A 16,414-nucleotide genomic window follows, 5' to 3' on the forward strand; every position below is an offset into this window, starting at 1 on the left:
TAACCAGGAGACAGATAAGTTGCAATGAGAACATTTCATCTAACTCTTATCAAACCACAAAATTTCCTGCAAAATTATACTGACATGCAATTTCCTCTACCAAGTACTTTATCCTGTTCCCCATGTGAGGTAGCAGGTGCTATCAACTCTATGGGGAGCTATAGCACTTGATCAAGATAACTGGAAGAAACATGACTCTGACAAGAACTTCAAGTAGCTGTCCCTTCCACAGTCAACAATGTCCGTCAAGTTTTGTCTTAAGGTTCCTTATCCCACTTGGAACTTATTCTATTTACCTGGGCAACAAAGGTTCCCAGCACCACTGTACAGAAGATAGGATTGCGGAAAATGGCCTCAAAGACATTCCTCTCGCCATGGATTTTACGAGCATTAATCTCATTGAAAAGCTGCATCATGACAAAAGTATTGAAGACGATGGTGTAGTGCTCAGTAGGCGGTGAATGGAGTGGAACATTCCGACCACTGTCAATATCAAAAAACTTCTCACCTATCAAGAAAAGAGTTTCAAGAGAAAATAAAATATTCCTTTTAAACTACAGGTATAGTCTGAAAGCTCTATAATTTGTGATGTGATTACACTACAATACTATAGGGCACAACCTAAACCAGAGATTACATCAAGTACCTTGGCACTCCATCGATCAATACAAAATCTTATCTTTGGCACTGAGCTTGGCTTCTTGAAAATTGCTGCTTTCATTCTGAAACAACCAAGTATAATTTCTAGCCCTCAAGTCTGCATGGGGGACAAACCTGGCCAAGTGATGTTAGTCTATATATGGAAAAGAAATTGTAATGCTGGACTGTCTCAACCACAGAATCAAGCTAGACAATCACCTGGGATAAAAGACTTTCATGGGTGCTTGAGCTTTGTAAATGTTTTGCAGAAAACTTCCACCTTTTAAGGAAGTGCACAGAGGCAGCTTAGCTGCTCTTTGGCTGAGTAATATTCCCTGCATTCCAAGAGCCTGCTCATTCCACCAGCCACTTGGGGTATGGGTCGCAGTGGTACAGGAGAGGAAACAGCAAGGTGATAGTAAAAATAAAAGTTCTATTTGTGGTCAACTTTTTGTTGTTTAATATAAGTCAGAATAAAACATATTGTGGTGGAGGACAAAAATTTCTTTGTCTTACTGAATAGTTCCTCATCACAGTTTTTTTCCACCATACACAACTCTTCAAGATTCACCAGTCTTCACTTCCTTTTGCTTTATGTTACCCTATTCCTTTGCAAATCAGACGTGCCCCAAAGCACAGTTTGCATCCATTTATTCACAGTACAGAATCTAGATTCTCTTTGAAGAAAGGATTATTAAGGGGCTATTGGAAAAACAGGAAGGCCTCTCAGTGGAGCTGAAGCCAAGAGCTTTGTGGGTGGATTTGTCCAAATTTAAACACACCATCTGAAGAAATGAGAAGTAGAAAAACTGTGTGGCATTATAACAGTGCCTTATGTTTTTTATTGGTAATTGCTAAATGCCCTTCGAGGATATAATTTTCCTGCATTTCGAGAGGGAGGCATTGTAGTATAAAGAGTTTAAGAGCTCACTTGCATGGATTGTTTGAAAACACTAAGAGGCACATTTGATATACTCCTGAACTCTTCAGGATCACACATGGAATTACTGACACAGTACAGATTTCCCCTCCTTGGTTTTGACAACCCACATCATAGAATAGGATCTGTCAAGTTATCAGAACTGGATTTTATTTATTTATTTAATCAGATTTATATCCCGCCCTCCCCTGATGGGCTCAGGGCGGCTAACAATGAATAAAAACAACATAAAATATTAAAAACAAAATATACAATAAATCATTTCCATTATATAGTCATTAAAAAGATAGATAGATAGATGATAGATAGATAGATAGATGATAGATAGATAGATAGATAGATAGATAGATAGATAGATAGATAGATAGATAGATAGATAGATAGATAGACAGACAGATAGATAGATAAATAGATAATTTTATTTGTATCCCGCCCTCCCCGCCGGAGCAGGCTCAGGGCGGCTAACAGCATTATATAAACAAAGTTACATCCAACATTTAAAAATTCTAATGAGTTTAAAATTAATCAATTAATTAAATTAAATTAATAAAAGTGCTATTGCTATTCGTTCTTTTGTGGTGGCGGTTATCCTTAGCAGCTTCTTTCTTCAGCGAAGGCCAGTCTGAAGATGCATGTCCAAGATGCATGTTGATGTTCTAGTTATTCTGATGTTGCTTTTTTCAGTTATGTTAGTTCAGTGAGATTGTCAGTGCTGTGGAATAATAGCCACCTCCCCTTACCCGTTAAAAGCAAGTTTGAACAGTTCGGTCTTTCAGGCCCTGTTGAACTGTGGCAGGTCCTGCAGGGCCCTGATGCTTTTGGAAAGGACATTCCACAGAATGGGGGCGATTACTGAGAATGCTCTGGTGGTTGACAATTGAGCTTCTTTCGGTCTGGGGATCTTAAGAAGATTTTGGGACCCTGAATACAGTGCTCTCTGGGGTACATATAGGGAGAGATGGTCCCGAAGGTAGACAGGTTCCAGTCCATATAGGGCTTTAAAGGTTATGACCAGCACCTTGAAACCAATCTGGAATGCCATGGGCAACCAGTGTAACGTTTCCAGCACAGGTTGAATGTGTTCCCGTACAGGTAGCTCCATTAGCAACTTGGCTGTTGCGTTTTGCATCAGTTGCAGCCTCCAAATTTGAGTCAAGGGCAGCCCCATGTAGAGAGCATTACAGTAGTCTAATCTCAAGGTGACCATCGCATGGATCACTGTTGCCAAGCTGGTACAGAGCCACATGCTTATCCGCCTAAGGCGGTAAAATGCAGATTTGGCAGTGGCTGCTACCTGGGCCTCCATAATCAGTGAAGGCTTCAGGACCACCCCTAAGCTCTTGACCTTTGGAGTTGGCACCACAGGCGTTCCATCAAAGGCTGGCAGAGGAATCTTTCTACCCAGACCGCCACGACCTAGGCACAGGACCTCTGTCTTTGCTGGATTCAATTTCAGTTGACTCTGCCTGATCCATTTCACTATGGCTTGCAATGCCAGGTCCAGATCTTCCAGGGTGCAGCTGGACTGGCCTCCCATCAATAGATAGAGCTGGGTGTCATCCACATACTGGTGACAACCCAGCCCATATCTCTGGACAATCTGAGCAAGAGGGCGCATGTAGATGTTAAACAGCATTGGGGAGAGACCGCCCCCTGAGGCACACCACATACTAGTGGGTGCCTCTGGGACGATTGCTTCCCTATAGCCACCCTTTGTCCCTGAATCCCTGTGTTGGCGAGGCAGCGGGACAGTAGCTGGTGGTTGACTGCATCAAACGCAGTCGACAGATCTAACAACAACAACAGCACTGCCAAGCCGCCCCGATCCAGATGTCTCAAGAGATCATCCATGAGGGCGACCAATACTATCTCCATCCCACGGCCCAGATGGAAGCCAGACTGAAATGGGTCTTAGACGGAAGCATCATCCAAAAATCCCTGTAGCTGTACTGCCATTGCCCTCTCAATGACTTTACCCAAAAAAGGCAAGTTCGACACCAGCTAGTAGTTTGCCAATATGGCCAGGTTCAGAGATGGTTTTTTGTAAAGAGGGTGTACCACTGCCTCCTTAAGGGGTGTGGGAAAGGTTCCTTCAATCAGGAACCTGTTGATAATCTCCTGCAATGGGGCTCGTAATTCTGTCTGGCAAGCACGAATCAACCAGGACGGACACGGATCCAAATTGCAGGTAGTGGGATGTACAGTACAGAGGACCTTGTCAACTTCCTCCAAGCTGAGTGAAGCAAAATGATCCAGGGTTGAACCAAAGGACGTGCTCAGAGCCTTGAGTTCACTTACTGTATCAAAACTGGCAGGGAGATTGCAGCGGAGTTACAGGACCTTATCTGCAATAAAATCTGCAAAAGCCTCACAGCCAATTTCCAATTCCCTATCGTTTGGTTTGCTCTGTGGCAAGTTTGTAAGGGTCTGAATTGTGCTAAATAATTGGGCCAGGCGAGAATTCACAGATGCAATCTGGGTTGCAAAGTAAGCCTTCTTTGCAGCCTTGGTTGCCATCCCATAGGACTTCATAAACAGCCTATAAGATGTTCTTGTTGCTTCGTCATGGGCATGCCACCATTGCCTCTCTAGCCATCTAAGTTGCTGTTTCATCAGCCATAATTCTGGGGTATACCATGGTACAAGCTGTGAATGGCAATGAAGAGGGCGCCGGGGAGCGATCTTGTCGACGGCTGTGGAGAGTTGGTGCCACATCTCCGCTAATTCATCTAATGCGTTGCCAGGGGGCCAAGGATCCTGCAGAGCCATTTGAAGCTGCATAGGGTTCATCTGGTTTCATGGGCAAGCCAAAATGTGCTCGCCTTCTAAACAGGGTTGTGGTGGCATGACCATACAGGCCTACAGGGCATAGTGGTCTGACCATGGCACTGCCTCGGCAATAATCCGGTCCACTGTAACTCCTGCTGCAAGGCTCAGATCCAGCGTGTGCCTGGCCTGATAGGTAGTAGTTGTTACATACTGTGAGAGCCCCAGTGTCGCCGTGGAAGGCACCAGGTCTGTTGCCTGTAAGGAGTTCACGTCATCAGCATGGACATTGAAATCACCCAGGACTAAAAGCCGTGGGTACTCCAATGCCCAGTCTGCTATGGCCTGGCACTGGCTGGTGCATTAGGTAGACAGTACACCAGCTAGATAGACAATCTCTCCCCGACATCCCATAACAGTCCGGTACACTCTATGCTGGCAATCATTGGAGGCAGGAGCGCCCAGAAGGAGTAAGCCTCCTGTATAAGTAGTGCCACCCCTCCCCCTCAACCCGCTAGTCCGTGACTGGTGATATGCCATCTGCATGACTGGTTTTCATGATATCAAAGCATGAGAAGGAGGAAAATACCTTGTTGGAAAGGGACCCTTCCTATACATTAAAACACTTAACCTGTAAGTTGCCAGGGATATGAGCCCTAACAATCTGCCAATGGATAAAAGCAGAATAGTGAGTAGAATCTAGGTTTTCCATAAACCAGTAGAAGACCCAATTCACTATTAGTCCATTGCCGCTTCAAGATTACATATAACACTGTACAACACTTACCTGCAAAGAGCAGTGTGAAGATAATGGTGAGCTGGTACACACCATGCCCCAGGATGTTCTTCATCATGGTGCGGGAAATAAGTGGCTTGTTGCGGCCATACGGCTTGCGCAAGAGCAAGGATTCTGATGGGGGTTCTGTGGCAAGGGCTAATGAGGCAAAGGTATCCATGATCAAGTTTACCCACAGCATTTGAACAGCCTTTAGAGGAGAGTCCTGCAAAAGGTGAAGAAGCCTTCAGTAAGAAGTGCCAAAAACATCCAGTTCATGACCATTTATCCTCATGTCCCTAGCCCTGTCTACTTTTCACTTACAGCAGATATGCTTAGACCCAATGTTACTAATGGGTTAAATACCAATTTATGGCCAAAGGGGCGCATACCCCAAATCATTTGTGCACAGCCAGATGGCTTCAGATATAATTTTATGAATTTCAGCATTCATTTAATTGACATAACCACAGTTCTAGTTTTCAAATATGAACAAATATGATTACAAAAACTTCTGATTCAGTCTTTAGTGCCAGAGAAGTCAGGCCTCTCTACAATGATTTTGGGCAAAATTCATACTAGGCCACTAGCCCCAATAACCAATTTAAATCATCCATTCTAGCAAGCAACGTAGCTCCAGTTATCAGATGCCAGGGACAAAACATCTTCCCCAGTCCTGCTAAGTATCAGGCAAAGGATCCAGATGCTTCTGCTGAAAATGCTGGTCAAGATGGACCTTTGAAGTTTCCCAGAAAGCACTTCTTATGTCTGAATCTAATCCACCCTGTTCCATAACACAGACCCACTGATGTGAGCAAAACCCAAAGCTTATGGCTAAACCATCTCTAAGCTCAAAAAATCAAAACACACAACATTAACAACGTCCAAGACTAAGCAATGACTTTGCAGGAGCAGAGCTAGAAACAGACTCCCAAACACATGCTTTTAAATCCATCTTGGTGGCTTATAAGCACTTGTCCACAAAGAAAGCCTTCCATCAACTGCCATTACCTGTGTGATGCAAGCACCTGTGAAAGCCACAATGACAGCAACTATATTGACTGTTAGCTGGAACTGCAAGAATTTGGAGATGCTGTCATACACATTGCGTCCCCACATCACTGCCTTGACAATACTTGTGAAGTTATCATCTGTCAGGATGATGTCTGAGGCTTCTTTAGCAACATCTGTGCCAGCAATGCCCTGGAAGAGAAAATGAGAAAGGAGAAGTGGGGGAGTGGTTAGTAACCAAGGTTGCACCAGATTGGAAAGCATCACTCCCCTTCAGCAGTGGACCATAACTTTGCAGTAGAATTTATATGAATAATCCCTTAATTTTGTCCCAAGTCTGGAAGAAGCAATTGAGGAATGAAATGCCCAGCCTTCATAAATGGCTTAATTACTGTGGTTCTTTCCTTCCTTGCAACAAATCTGAGATGCAAAGTTAACCAATAACTCTCTGCTCAAATATCTTCTTCTCCATGAAGAACCATGGCAGCTGATCAAGCAGCATGAGAGGTTATTAGGCTTATTGCAAAACTCAGTTACAGACACATGATGGCAGTCAATTTCTACAGAATCTGCCGTTGCTGGAAAAAAATCCCAGAAAGCTTCAGGAGCATTAAGCAGGTACCCTACAGTGACCAATTTTTCCTAATGCTTGCCTGCTGTGTCCTACTGAGCCCAGGGGCTGTGAGATTCTGTCCTGAGCTGTAACATTTCTGACTTCTGCAAAAACTGCAACAGAAAACAGAGCAGAATAAAAATAGAGCTTTAGCACACACACTTCCTCTCTCCATTCTCCAGCCTCTTAAGCCAATGCTTATCAGCTTTAAATTGCCAAGGCACTCAAACGAAAATCACTCTTTCCCACCCCTGCTGTTTTGGTTTGCAACACAGTTTTTTCTGAAGAAGAACAGTCCATACCATTGCAAATCCAACATCTGCTTTCTTCAAGGCTGGGCCGTCATTGGTGCCATCCCCAGTCACAGCTACCACTTGCCTTTGTTCTCCAATGGTGCTGTCAATAATACCTGAAATATGGGGTTAAAAGAAGTTAACAAATGTTAGCAGGGTAACAAAGAAACCCAACCAGCTGAAATGCAATTCAATGGCTTCAGCTGTACAAACCTCCTGAACATTTTGTTCGGGAGACATGCCCACTTGCCTAGAGAGTCCTTGCCCCTGCCCCAGACACACCCCACACCCACCCCACACCTCCAACTATCCTGCAGACATTTTCCTGGGGAGCAGGTGCCACCTCCTTAGTTGACCTTACCTTTCACAAGTGTGTGTTTATCTGTGGGGGAAGAACGAGCCAAGACTCGTAGCTTGGGCCAGATCTTATCCAGCTGCTCTTGTTCCACCTGTGAAGCAAAACCAGGAACGTAAAAACCAAGTTGGCCCTGAACAGGAGCATTATAACCCCCCGCCTTTCCTCGCCAGATGTAAGTACTGCAAGGTTCTGAGAACTCTCACTGGAACCTAATTACATCTGATATTCCGAGGACAGCATAATTATTTCATCTAGAAATAATCAGCTGTTATATGGGTCCAAGACAGTGATACGTTTTTGTGCAAATTTATTTATAAATTAGCAACAATTGGTTACAGTCAGTTCAGCTGCACCTTTGGGACATCATAACAAATGCATATAAATAAAGACAACCATGAGATGCTACAGAGAGTTTCCTCTATAGCTGCATTCTAGCCTTGCCAAGCCAGTGGTTTGGAGCAGAAAGTCTTTTTCACAGGTCAAGCTTTTGTAAATAAAGATAAAGGCACAATAGAGAATGGCATGTTTCAGTAAGGAGTAGTTCTCAGGATACACAGACAAAACTGTGAGCAGGTTTTGACCCACACCCTTGTCCTTAACCTTGTCCTTACCTCTCCTTTCTCATTGCGGATGAGCCGGTTGAATTCCTTCCCTTCCAGGCATAAGAAGTCCTCCCCAGGCAGTAAGATACCACATTTGGTAGCAATGGCACGTGCTGTGTTGATGTTGTCACCTGTAACCATCCGTACTGTAATACCAGCACGCTGGCACTTCTCGATGGCTTCAGGCACCTGTTGGCAAACAACATCAGTAAGCTAGGGAGTGTGAGACAGAAGAAAATGATGGACAAGACTGAAATGGAAGAAGGAAAAAACAACAACAACTACCTGGGATTATGATCACAAAAAAATAACTCAACTGCTCCAATTAAAAGTTATTTTAATAATGTGTATGCCCTGTTTAACCCCCATGAGGCTATAAAAGACAACAAACCAGTATTCTAGATTATCACAAAGAAAGAGAACAATCTGGGTTACTCTCATGAATTTAATGCAAATCTTATGGAAGCTTGTGATGGAACAGGATGCCCAGTGCCAGACTTTTCCCATGTTCAGCACAGTACCAGAGCCAACACACATACTACCATTGTAACATGATGTTGCTCATTTCTGTTGGCACTCCACAATCACTGTGACTTGGATAGCCCAGGCTAGATCAATCTTGTCAGCTCTTGGAAATTAAACAGGGTTGACTGTGGCTAGGAATTGGAAGGGCAACTTCCAAGGAATACTAGGGCCATGATGCAGAGGCAGACAATGGCATACCACCTCTGAATTTTTGCTTGCCTAAAAACAAGTCTAGCTTGCTACCCAGTGGAGCATAACACTAAAGAGCTAGATTTTCTGGCTGCCGGACAATCTTAGGATCACCTGGCTATTCTACACATAATGCCACATGATGATGATGATTACTCCACAATCACATTGTCTGTTGCAGTGACATCACAGAACAAGAATGTTCACATTTGCTCTTAGGAGTGGGAAGCAGTATAATTACAGGTGACATCGGCATTATATAGCTGAGATGTCAAGGTTTAGAAGTCAGAAGCCAATGGTATCTTCCCAGCACAGGCAAGGAAATGTATGTGCACACTTATTTATCTAATTCTTATACTTATAAATGGTTGTCCTGCCGGAATGCATCCAAAGAGGAGAGCTAAACACAGGCATGTACAATTGTGACATGTTCCTTGCAAAGTCCAAAATGCAAGTGATTTCCATGTAGGAATTCTGTACTGCATGAAAAAGCCAATATTAAGTTGGTCTTGAACCTTCCATGCTTTGTTTAAATTCAAACTGTAAGAAGAGAGGAAAGGCTATCTCAGTTGGTAAGTGAAGGCAAACATCCAGATAATTAAATAAATAAATCTCTCCCCCCTGCCCCCATTTTTTATCTCAAGCAAGCAACAGGTTTTGAATATGTCCAGAGGAGGGCAATGAAGATAGTGAAAGGTCTGGAGATCAAGTCCTATGAGGAAAGGATGAAGGAACAGGATATTTTACCCTGGAGAGGAGATGACTGAGAGGTGATATAATCACCATCTTCACGTACTTGGGGATGGTGTGGAGTTGTTTTCTCTTGCCCCAGAAGGGCGGACCAGAACCAACTGGTTGAAATTAAATCAGAAGAATTTTCAGCTAAGTGTTAGGAAGAAGTTACTGACAGAGTGGTTCCTCAGTGGAACAGGCTTCCTTGGGAGGTGGTGGGCTCTTCTTCTTTGGAGGGTTTTAAACACAGGCTAGATGGCCATCTGACAGCAAAGTTGATTCTGTGAATTTAGGAAGATCATGAAAAGGAGGGCAAGAAAGGTTGCATCAGTGCTTCATTCTCATGGCCCCTTTTTACATGCCCAGGGAAATGCTGTTTGCCACTTTTTCTCCAGGCCAGTTTGGCCAGGGATCCTGAATGTTTTTTGCCATCTTCTGGGCATGGAGCAGATCACTGTGTGTGTGTGTGTGTGTGTGTAGTATTTGTGATTTTTTTGCATTGTGCAAGGGGTTGGACTAGATGACCGTGGAGGTCTCTTCCAACTCTATGATTCTATGAACAGCTTCTGATCCTTGCCTCTGGGCAGAAGTAATCACTTTGCTGACTCTGCTCATTGATGCAATGTGACTTGAGAACCCCTGGTAGCTGGGAGGATTCTGCCACTCTGACGTAGCAAGTAAGCCTCCTGCCCTGCCCTGTTTTACTTATTGCACTGGTGTATCACTGCTCTAGTAGGTTTATCTCATACAGAACAAGCCTGAACAGGGAGGGGATATTACTAAGAAATCAGCAAATTGAATCATGGCCTCCTGAGTGAGTGCATGCAGGGCATCTGCAAAGCCATTCCCAACCCCCGATACTTCAACATCTAATTAAGGAGAGAAGCATGCAGGGGACTAGCTTTGAAATGTAATCAAGAGGTAGGTAGGGGAGCGTTTATTGTGTTAGAGTGGCTATCTGTCTGTCATCTTTGTAGAAAAGCTGTGAGAGAAAACAGAGTGGGGTAGGTGGGGAGAAGCAGGGGGAGGAGACAGTTGCTGCATAATGGCTAATTCCTCTCTTCCTGCAGATGCCTTTGTTACCTGCCAGAATCTCTGCTGTGTCTTCTGTGAAGTTTGTAAACTGAAGTAGCCTTAATTCTGGATGGAGTCCATTAGTAGTTGCACTGAAGGAAGAATTTTAGCATGTGCCTTGCCCCTGATCACCAAACAGGCGAAACAGGATCTGCTCTTCTGTGCAACTTTTAAACGTGGTTGTCAACTCCTTTCCTCATAAAGCATTTCCAATACTATTAAGAAAAGCATGATAAGGTGGAATTCAAGTGATTCAGTTTTTTCTTGCTGCTGAAAACCCATAAGGGGAAAAGGTGCACCTCTTAATTTCTCCTTGTTTTGCAACAGATGGAAGGCACAGAAGGAATGTATTAAACTCACAGAGGTCCTGCATAGTACTGAATCTGGCAATCTTATTGGCTAGTGAACTTCACAACTGATACGAAACGTAGCTTCAAAGGGTAGGGATCTTAAACCCTCTGATACAGAATAGGGGAAGTGACGGGATGACACAAGTCACAATGCAGTAAATGCTGCAAAAATAGGAGCAGAGAAAACAAACTGAAAGAATAAGCCAAGCAGCTGAGAAGAAACAGAACTGCAGATGGAAAAAGGGGGGGAAGAAAGAGAGAGGAAGGATAAAGTTCCAATATATATCTGTGGACACAAGAAGTGTTCAATGCAGAATAAGTGAATGAGAAGAGCAAAAGATGAATAGTGGTCTTGAGTAAGGTGTGGGGAAGTAGAAAGAGGAAGGAGCTCACCAGATAGATCAAATGGAAGACAGTTTGGAAAAGAGCAGATCAGGGATATAACTTCCAGAATAAGTTGGTGAGAGACCAAAGCTGAGGCGAAGCACATAGGAAAGGAAAACAGAGACATAGGGGACAAAAAGGGAGTCGAACAAATGGAAAGGGTACAAATATGACTGGCTAGGAAAAGGGTGGTTTCAGGCCACTAGGGAAGCACAGGAAAAGGAGAAGTGCTGTTCTGGTACCTCTGGCCGAACTGGGTCCTCAATGCCCACCACGGTGATGCAGCTAAGGTCTGACAGGATCTCATTCTCAGCATCCCAGTCAGGCTCAACACCAGCAGGGAAATCTCGGTATGCCAGACAAATAGTACGTAGCCCATGACAAGCCATTGGCTCAATCACTTTTTTCACCATCTCGTCCCGATCCTTCACCTTAAATATTCGGGATTCCCCATCCTTGTCCAAGATCTTTGTGCATCTGCATCAATGCAAAAACAAAGACGTAAGCAGCATTTCACAGACTCTGTCCATCTGAGCAAAGGCAATGATTTAAACACATATGTAAGTTTAATCAAGAAAGTGTGCCCTATTTATTTGGAAAGGTTATGTGCCTTCTCTCCAGATATCTGCTTGCAGTGGCTCAAAAAGTAAAAGCAATCCAATTAAATATTTTTTTTTAAAAAAACTATAAAATTATTAATATTAAAACAAGACACAAAAGTCTTATTGCTATATGAATCATACATTTTTTATGTCTAGGAATACAATTTCCATTTGTTCCTTACAAGAAGGATTGTGTTCAAAGAACTCATACCAGGATCTTTTAGAGCTCCTCTGCTCACTTTCTTATGGCGGACACTCTCAAAGTTGCACAAGTCCTATTTTTATAGCCCTTTAAAGAATTGGGTTTTTTTGTGGTTGTCTTGGTAGTATGCATTGATAGATCTAACTCTAGAAAATGTTTCTAGAACGTCAGACATTTGTATCTGGCACTTCAAAGGCACAAAGAAATGACAACATAATGAAGGACACTGTTATGTTCACAGTTAGGTGTTCATAGTCAAGGTTACACTAATGTAAACATTAAAAAATCAAGAAATTGCAAAATTAAGCAATTCTCATCCTCAGTGATTAACATGGAAGCTTTAACTCTATGCTGTGACAGCAGTCAGTAAAATTAAGAGAGGGTTCCTGTCTGGGAGAAATGTAGAAATAAAGCTCTGTGCTAAAATCCAAGCAATTAATATTTTGGGAAAAATGAAAATATTATTTGATCAGCCATGTACTTTAATATTTTGTATGGAGAATTGTCCCGCCCAGCCCGGGCGAGGACTACGCAAGGGAGACCCCCCGGCGCCTGCCAGCCACTCCCGGCCTCCGCCGCCGCCCCGAGAGCCTCCCACGCCTTCCCAAGCCTCCGCGGCGGCCCCACCCCTCACCTGGGCTGACAGAGTGCCAACAGCCGCCCGAACGGCGCCTCTCAGCCACCGCGCCCGTCTCCGGGTCCGAGGAGCCTGGCCAGAGCGAGACGTCGGGGAGCAGGAGGGAGAAGCTGAGCCCAGCGCTGGGCAGAGAGGAGGAGAGCCGCCTGACCCGTGGTCGCGAGAGACGCCACACCCCAGCAAGCTGCAGAAGTCCGAGACGCCTGAGGCACGCCCAGGCTGCCCAGCCCCGGCCCGCCTCTCCCGGGCGTCTGGGGCTTTGAAGGGGGGGAGGAGCCAGAGAGGGGCAGAACCCAGGAGGGGGGAGGACTGAGACGGGGGGATAAAGGGAGGGAAGGAGGAGGTCGGGGAGGAAGCTGGCCAGTGCTTATGGAGGCTGCCTCCCGAGAGAGAGCGACAGGAGCCGCAGCACAGCCAGAAGGGGAACGGGGGCCTGCGGTGAAGTAACCTGGCTCCCACCCCTGTTTCTGAGACCTCCGGGGAACGCCCCAGAGTGCCCGGGAGGGGCGACGGCGGCGCCGGGAGACCGGGGGAGGTACCCGGAGCGTGACAAGAATATTAAAAATGCAAACATAAAAAGCATAATTTTATTTGATTGTAGAGAATCTTAATGTTTATGTATTAATAAAGAATTTATGAAAGTGGCTAGAAAGACTTTTGCTCCTTTTGAGGTTTTTATTTTTTGGTATTTTATACATGTGTCTGCACCTGGAAATTATGTCAACTTCTGGGGATTGAACCCTACTGGGGCCTGGAGCTGCCTGACCATTACTGGTTCAGGTGCCCTTGCCTTCTGAGATTAGCAATCTAGGAGATGGCCTTCTTGGCAGAGGCATCAAAACGCTGGAACTCTCTCCCCAGAAGAGTGGTCTATTCCTTTCTGTTGTCCTCTTCTGCCAGTAGATGAAGACTTTTAAAATTTTGTTTGGGGTTCTCTCAGTGATCTCTCCTTCCTGACCAATTTGTTAATTGTTGCTTTATGTCTTTATGTATATTTTATCTATTTTTCAAATTGTTTTAATTATGTGTGTTGGGGTGCTGTTAATAGTTTTAACATGATTTTATTATGTATGTTTTATTAGCTGCCTTGGTGGTCCTTGTAAAGATAGAAAGGTAGGAAATAATTTTTGTAAAATAAATAAATAATTTAGCGCCACTTTTGGTCCTTGCCAAACCTATTAGTGCAGAGATACCCACAGACAATAAATACTACAATAAAGCAACTCACATGCCTCTGAACTTCCTTGCAATTTTGACTGTTTCTCAACTGAGTCTAAAGAATTTGCCTGTCTTCTTCAGGGGGAGGAGTTAAAATATAGGCAAATGTAAGTTCTGTGGCAAATCAACACTCCGAGGAAAGCAACAGTCTGGCTGGTAAACTTACATTTCTGCAGATGCTACTAGAGGTTATTTCAGATACCACATTCTGAATGTTCTTTCCTCCCATTTACAATACAGTTCCCCATTCTATGATTCCCGGAAAATTTCATAGGCCACCAGCTGTACTACAGGATGTGCAAGGAGAAATGAACACACATATTACAGATGGTGCATTATGGAAGAGAAGTTACTTGCGCAGGATGATCTCAGAGGCTCCTTTGCTGTACATGCGAAAGCTTCCATCGGGGTTCTTCAGCACTGTACTCATAGACTTGCGGACTGAATTGAAGGTGTAGACCTTGTAGAGTTTTTCCTCAGGCACCTCATTGCGGACCGCTTGATAGTCTTGTTTCAAGTCCAGAACGAAGCCCAAAAGTGCACATTCTGTCTTGTTTCCAACTTGGCGTGGGAGGCCCCCTTCTTTTTCTGGTGGCTGAATTTTTCAAAATGAAAAATAACTGATAAATTACACAAATTAGCTATGACCACCAGGACTGGATCTACATGTTTTTTGAGGGGGGGCAAAATGAAAAAAAAAATGACGCCCCCTTATCGGCCATTCTATCTTGTGGTCCCATAGAATACAATGGACTCTATACCCAATTTGGCGCCCCCCCCTCCATTGGCGCCCAGGGCAAGCACCCCCCTCTGCTCCCCCTAGGTCCGGCCCTGATGACCACTGCACAGAATTAATGACTAATAATCAAAATAAATAAATAAAAATGAAGAGAACAGCACTGAGAGCCATCATAATGCAGTAGATAGAACGTGGGACTTGGACCAGAGAGACCAGATTCAAAACTCTGCTAAACTATGAAGTTACTTGGGCCATCATTCCATTATAGCCTAACTTACTCCACAGGGTTGCTTCAAAGACTAAATTCAGGTGTGGGATTGGGAATAAAAGTGCATTTGCTGCCCTGAGCTCTTTGGATGAAAGGCAAGACAAAAATGTCATCATCGTCATATGTCATGACCAGTATTCCCTCTAAGCTGAGTTAGCGTGAGCTAGCTCACAGATTTTTAGCCTCCAGCTCACACATTTTTGTCTTAGCTCAGGAAGGATGACCCCAGAGCACAATAATTTATGCAGTAGCTCACAACTTTGTTGCCTATAGCTCACAAGGTTAATACCAGTAGCTCACAAAGTAGAATTTTTGCTCACAAGACTCTGCAGCTAGAGGGAACATTGGTCATGACAAACATCTGGATGTTTGGGTATTGCGTGACCACCCCCATTGAGTAGAATTTTAAAGGTAAAATTATACTTTATGGGGAAAAATGCAAAAACAGGTTAGCTATATGGGAGTTATTTTTATCTCTCAAAAGTCTAAATTCTTAATCTCTTTAGATGTCAGTTCCTGTCTGTGAAAAGGAGATATTAGCAGATTTTCCTCAGCTGTCAGATTTGTGAGGACACTTCTGATCTCAAACTGACTGGGACTCAGCCTCTTCCTTGTCAGTCCTGTATCAGAGGACCCACCTGTTCAGCACTTCTCCACCTCACAGGGGAGTTTGGAAGGCTTAAATGTTACACAGTTTGATATTCACTTTACTGTTTCTGAGAAAGAGGGGCCAAAATGTGCATTTTTTGAAGAGCGTTGCAGGTTTTCTGCTGTGGACTGTGCACAATGGGCAGCCAATGCACAAGTGAAGAAGAGAAGAGATTGGATTTATACCCCACCCTTCACTACCCAAAGGAGTCTCAGAACAGCTTACAATCTCCTTTCCCTTCCTTTCCGCACAACAGACACCTTGTGAGGTAGCTGGAGCTAAGAGAGCTCTCCCAGAACTGCTCTTGAGCAGAACAGCCTTGAGAGAACTTGTGGCTGACCCAAGGTCACATCAGCAGGTGTATGTCGAGAAGTGGGAAATCAAACCTTGTTCCCCCAGATAAGAGTCTACACACTTAACCACTACACCAAACTGGCTCTTGTTTATTTATTTATTTTTAAAGCAAACTTTTGCTTTCCCCTTTATACCATATTGATACTCAAGTCAGGTTTCCAGCACACACATATGTGCTATTCATCTTGCATTTTTTTCCAACAGAAAGATCAAGAGGGAAACACGTTTGCTTTTAAAATAAATAAGCAGGACCAATGGTCTTTGGTTACATCTTAAAATCTAACATGGCGCTTCATGGTTCTTCAGCAAGTATGCTGACCAGGGTTGTCCTGGGATGGAAGAAGTAGGCATATGCACTTTTCTGTACTGCATACATACAATGTTGTGTCAGCTTGTCAATCCACATGCATGTACATTTGTGTAGAGGCCAGATTTGCACAATCCTTCCTCGTTAAAAGAGGTGAAAAGTTCATAAAAGACATATCTACACATGC

General features: G+C 44.0%; 1 protein-coding gene across 5 annotated transcripts in view; it reads right to left on the reverse strand.

Annotated features, from left to right (window-relative positions):
* The window catches only part of ATP2B4 (ATPase plasma membrane Ca2+ transporting 4), a 245,815-nt gene that overhangs the window by 22,588 nt on the left and 206,813 nt on the right, over nucleotides 1-16,414 (reverse strand). For all 5 annotated transcript variants that reach the window (XM_060231399.1, XM_060231401.1, XM_060231398.1 and 2 more), the window contains 8 exons: nucleotides 14,264-14,505; nucleotides 11,494-11,728; nucleotides 8,007-8,186; nucleotides 7,399-7,486; nucleotides 7,047-7,153; nucleotides 6,132-6,323; nucleotides 5,133-5,346; nucleotides 297-508 (listed from right to left, as the gene is read on the reverse strand). In XM_060231399.1, coding sequence (XP_060087382.1) covers nucleotides 297-508; nucleotides 5,133-5,346; nucleotides 6,132-6,323; nucleotides 7,047-7,153; nucleotides 7,399-7,486; nucleotides 8,007-8,186; nucleotides 11,494-11,728; nucleotides 14,264-14,505 — 1,470 coding nt within the window. The remainder of the gene's footprint in view (nucleotides 1-296; nucleotides 509-5,132; nucleotides 5,347-6,131; nucleotides 6,324-7,046; nucleotides 7,154-7,398; nucleotides 7,487-8,006; nucleotides 8,187-11,493; nucleotides 11,729-14,263; nucleotides 14,506-16,414) is intronic.

Source organism: Heteronotia binoei, chromosome 2 (genome assembly GCF_032191835.1).
Source record: "Heteronotia binoei isolate CCM8104 ecotype False Entrance Well chromosome 2, APGP_CSIRO_Hbin_v1, whole genome shotgun sequence".
NCBI lineage: Eukaryota > Metazoa > Chordata > Lepidosauria > Squamata > Gekkonidae > Heteronotia > Heteronotia binoei.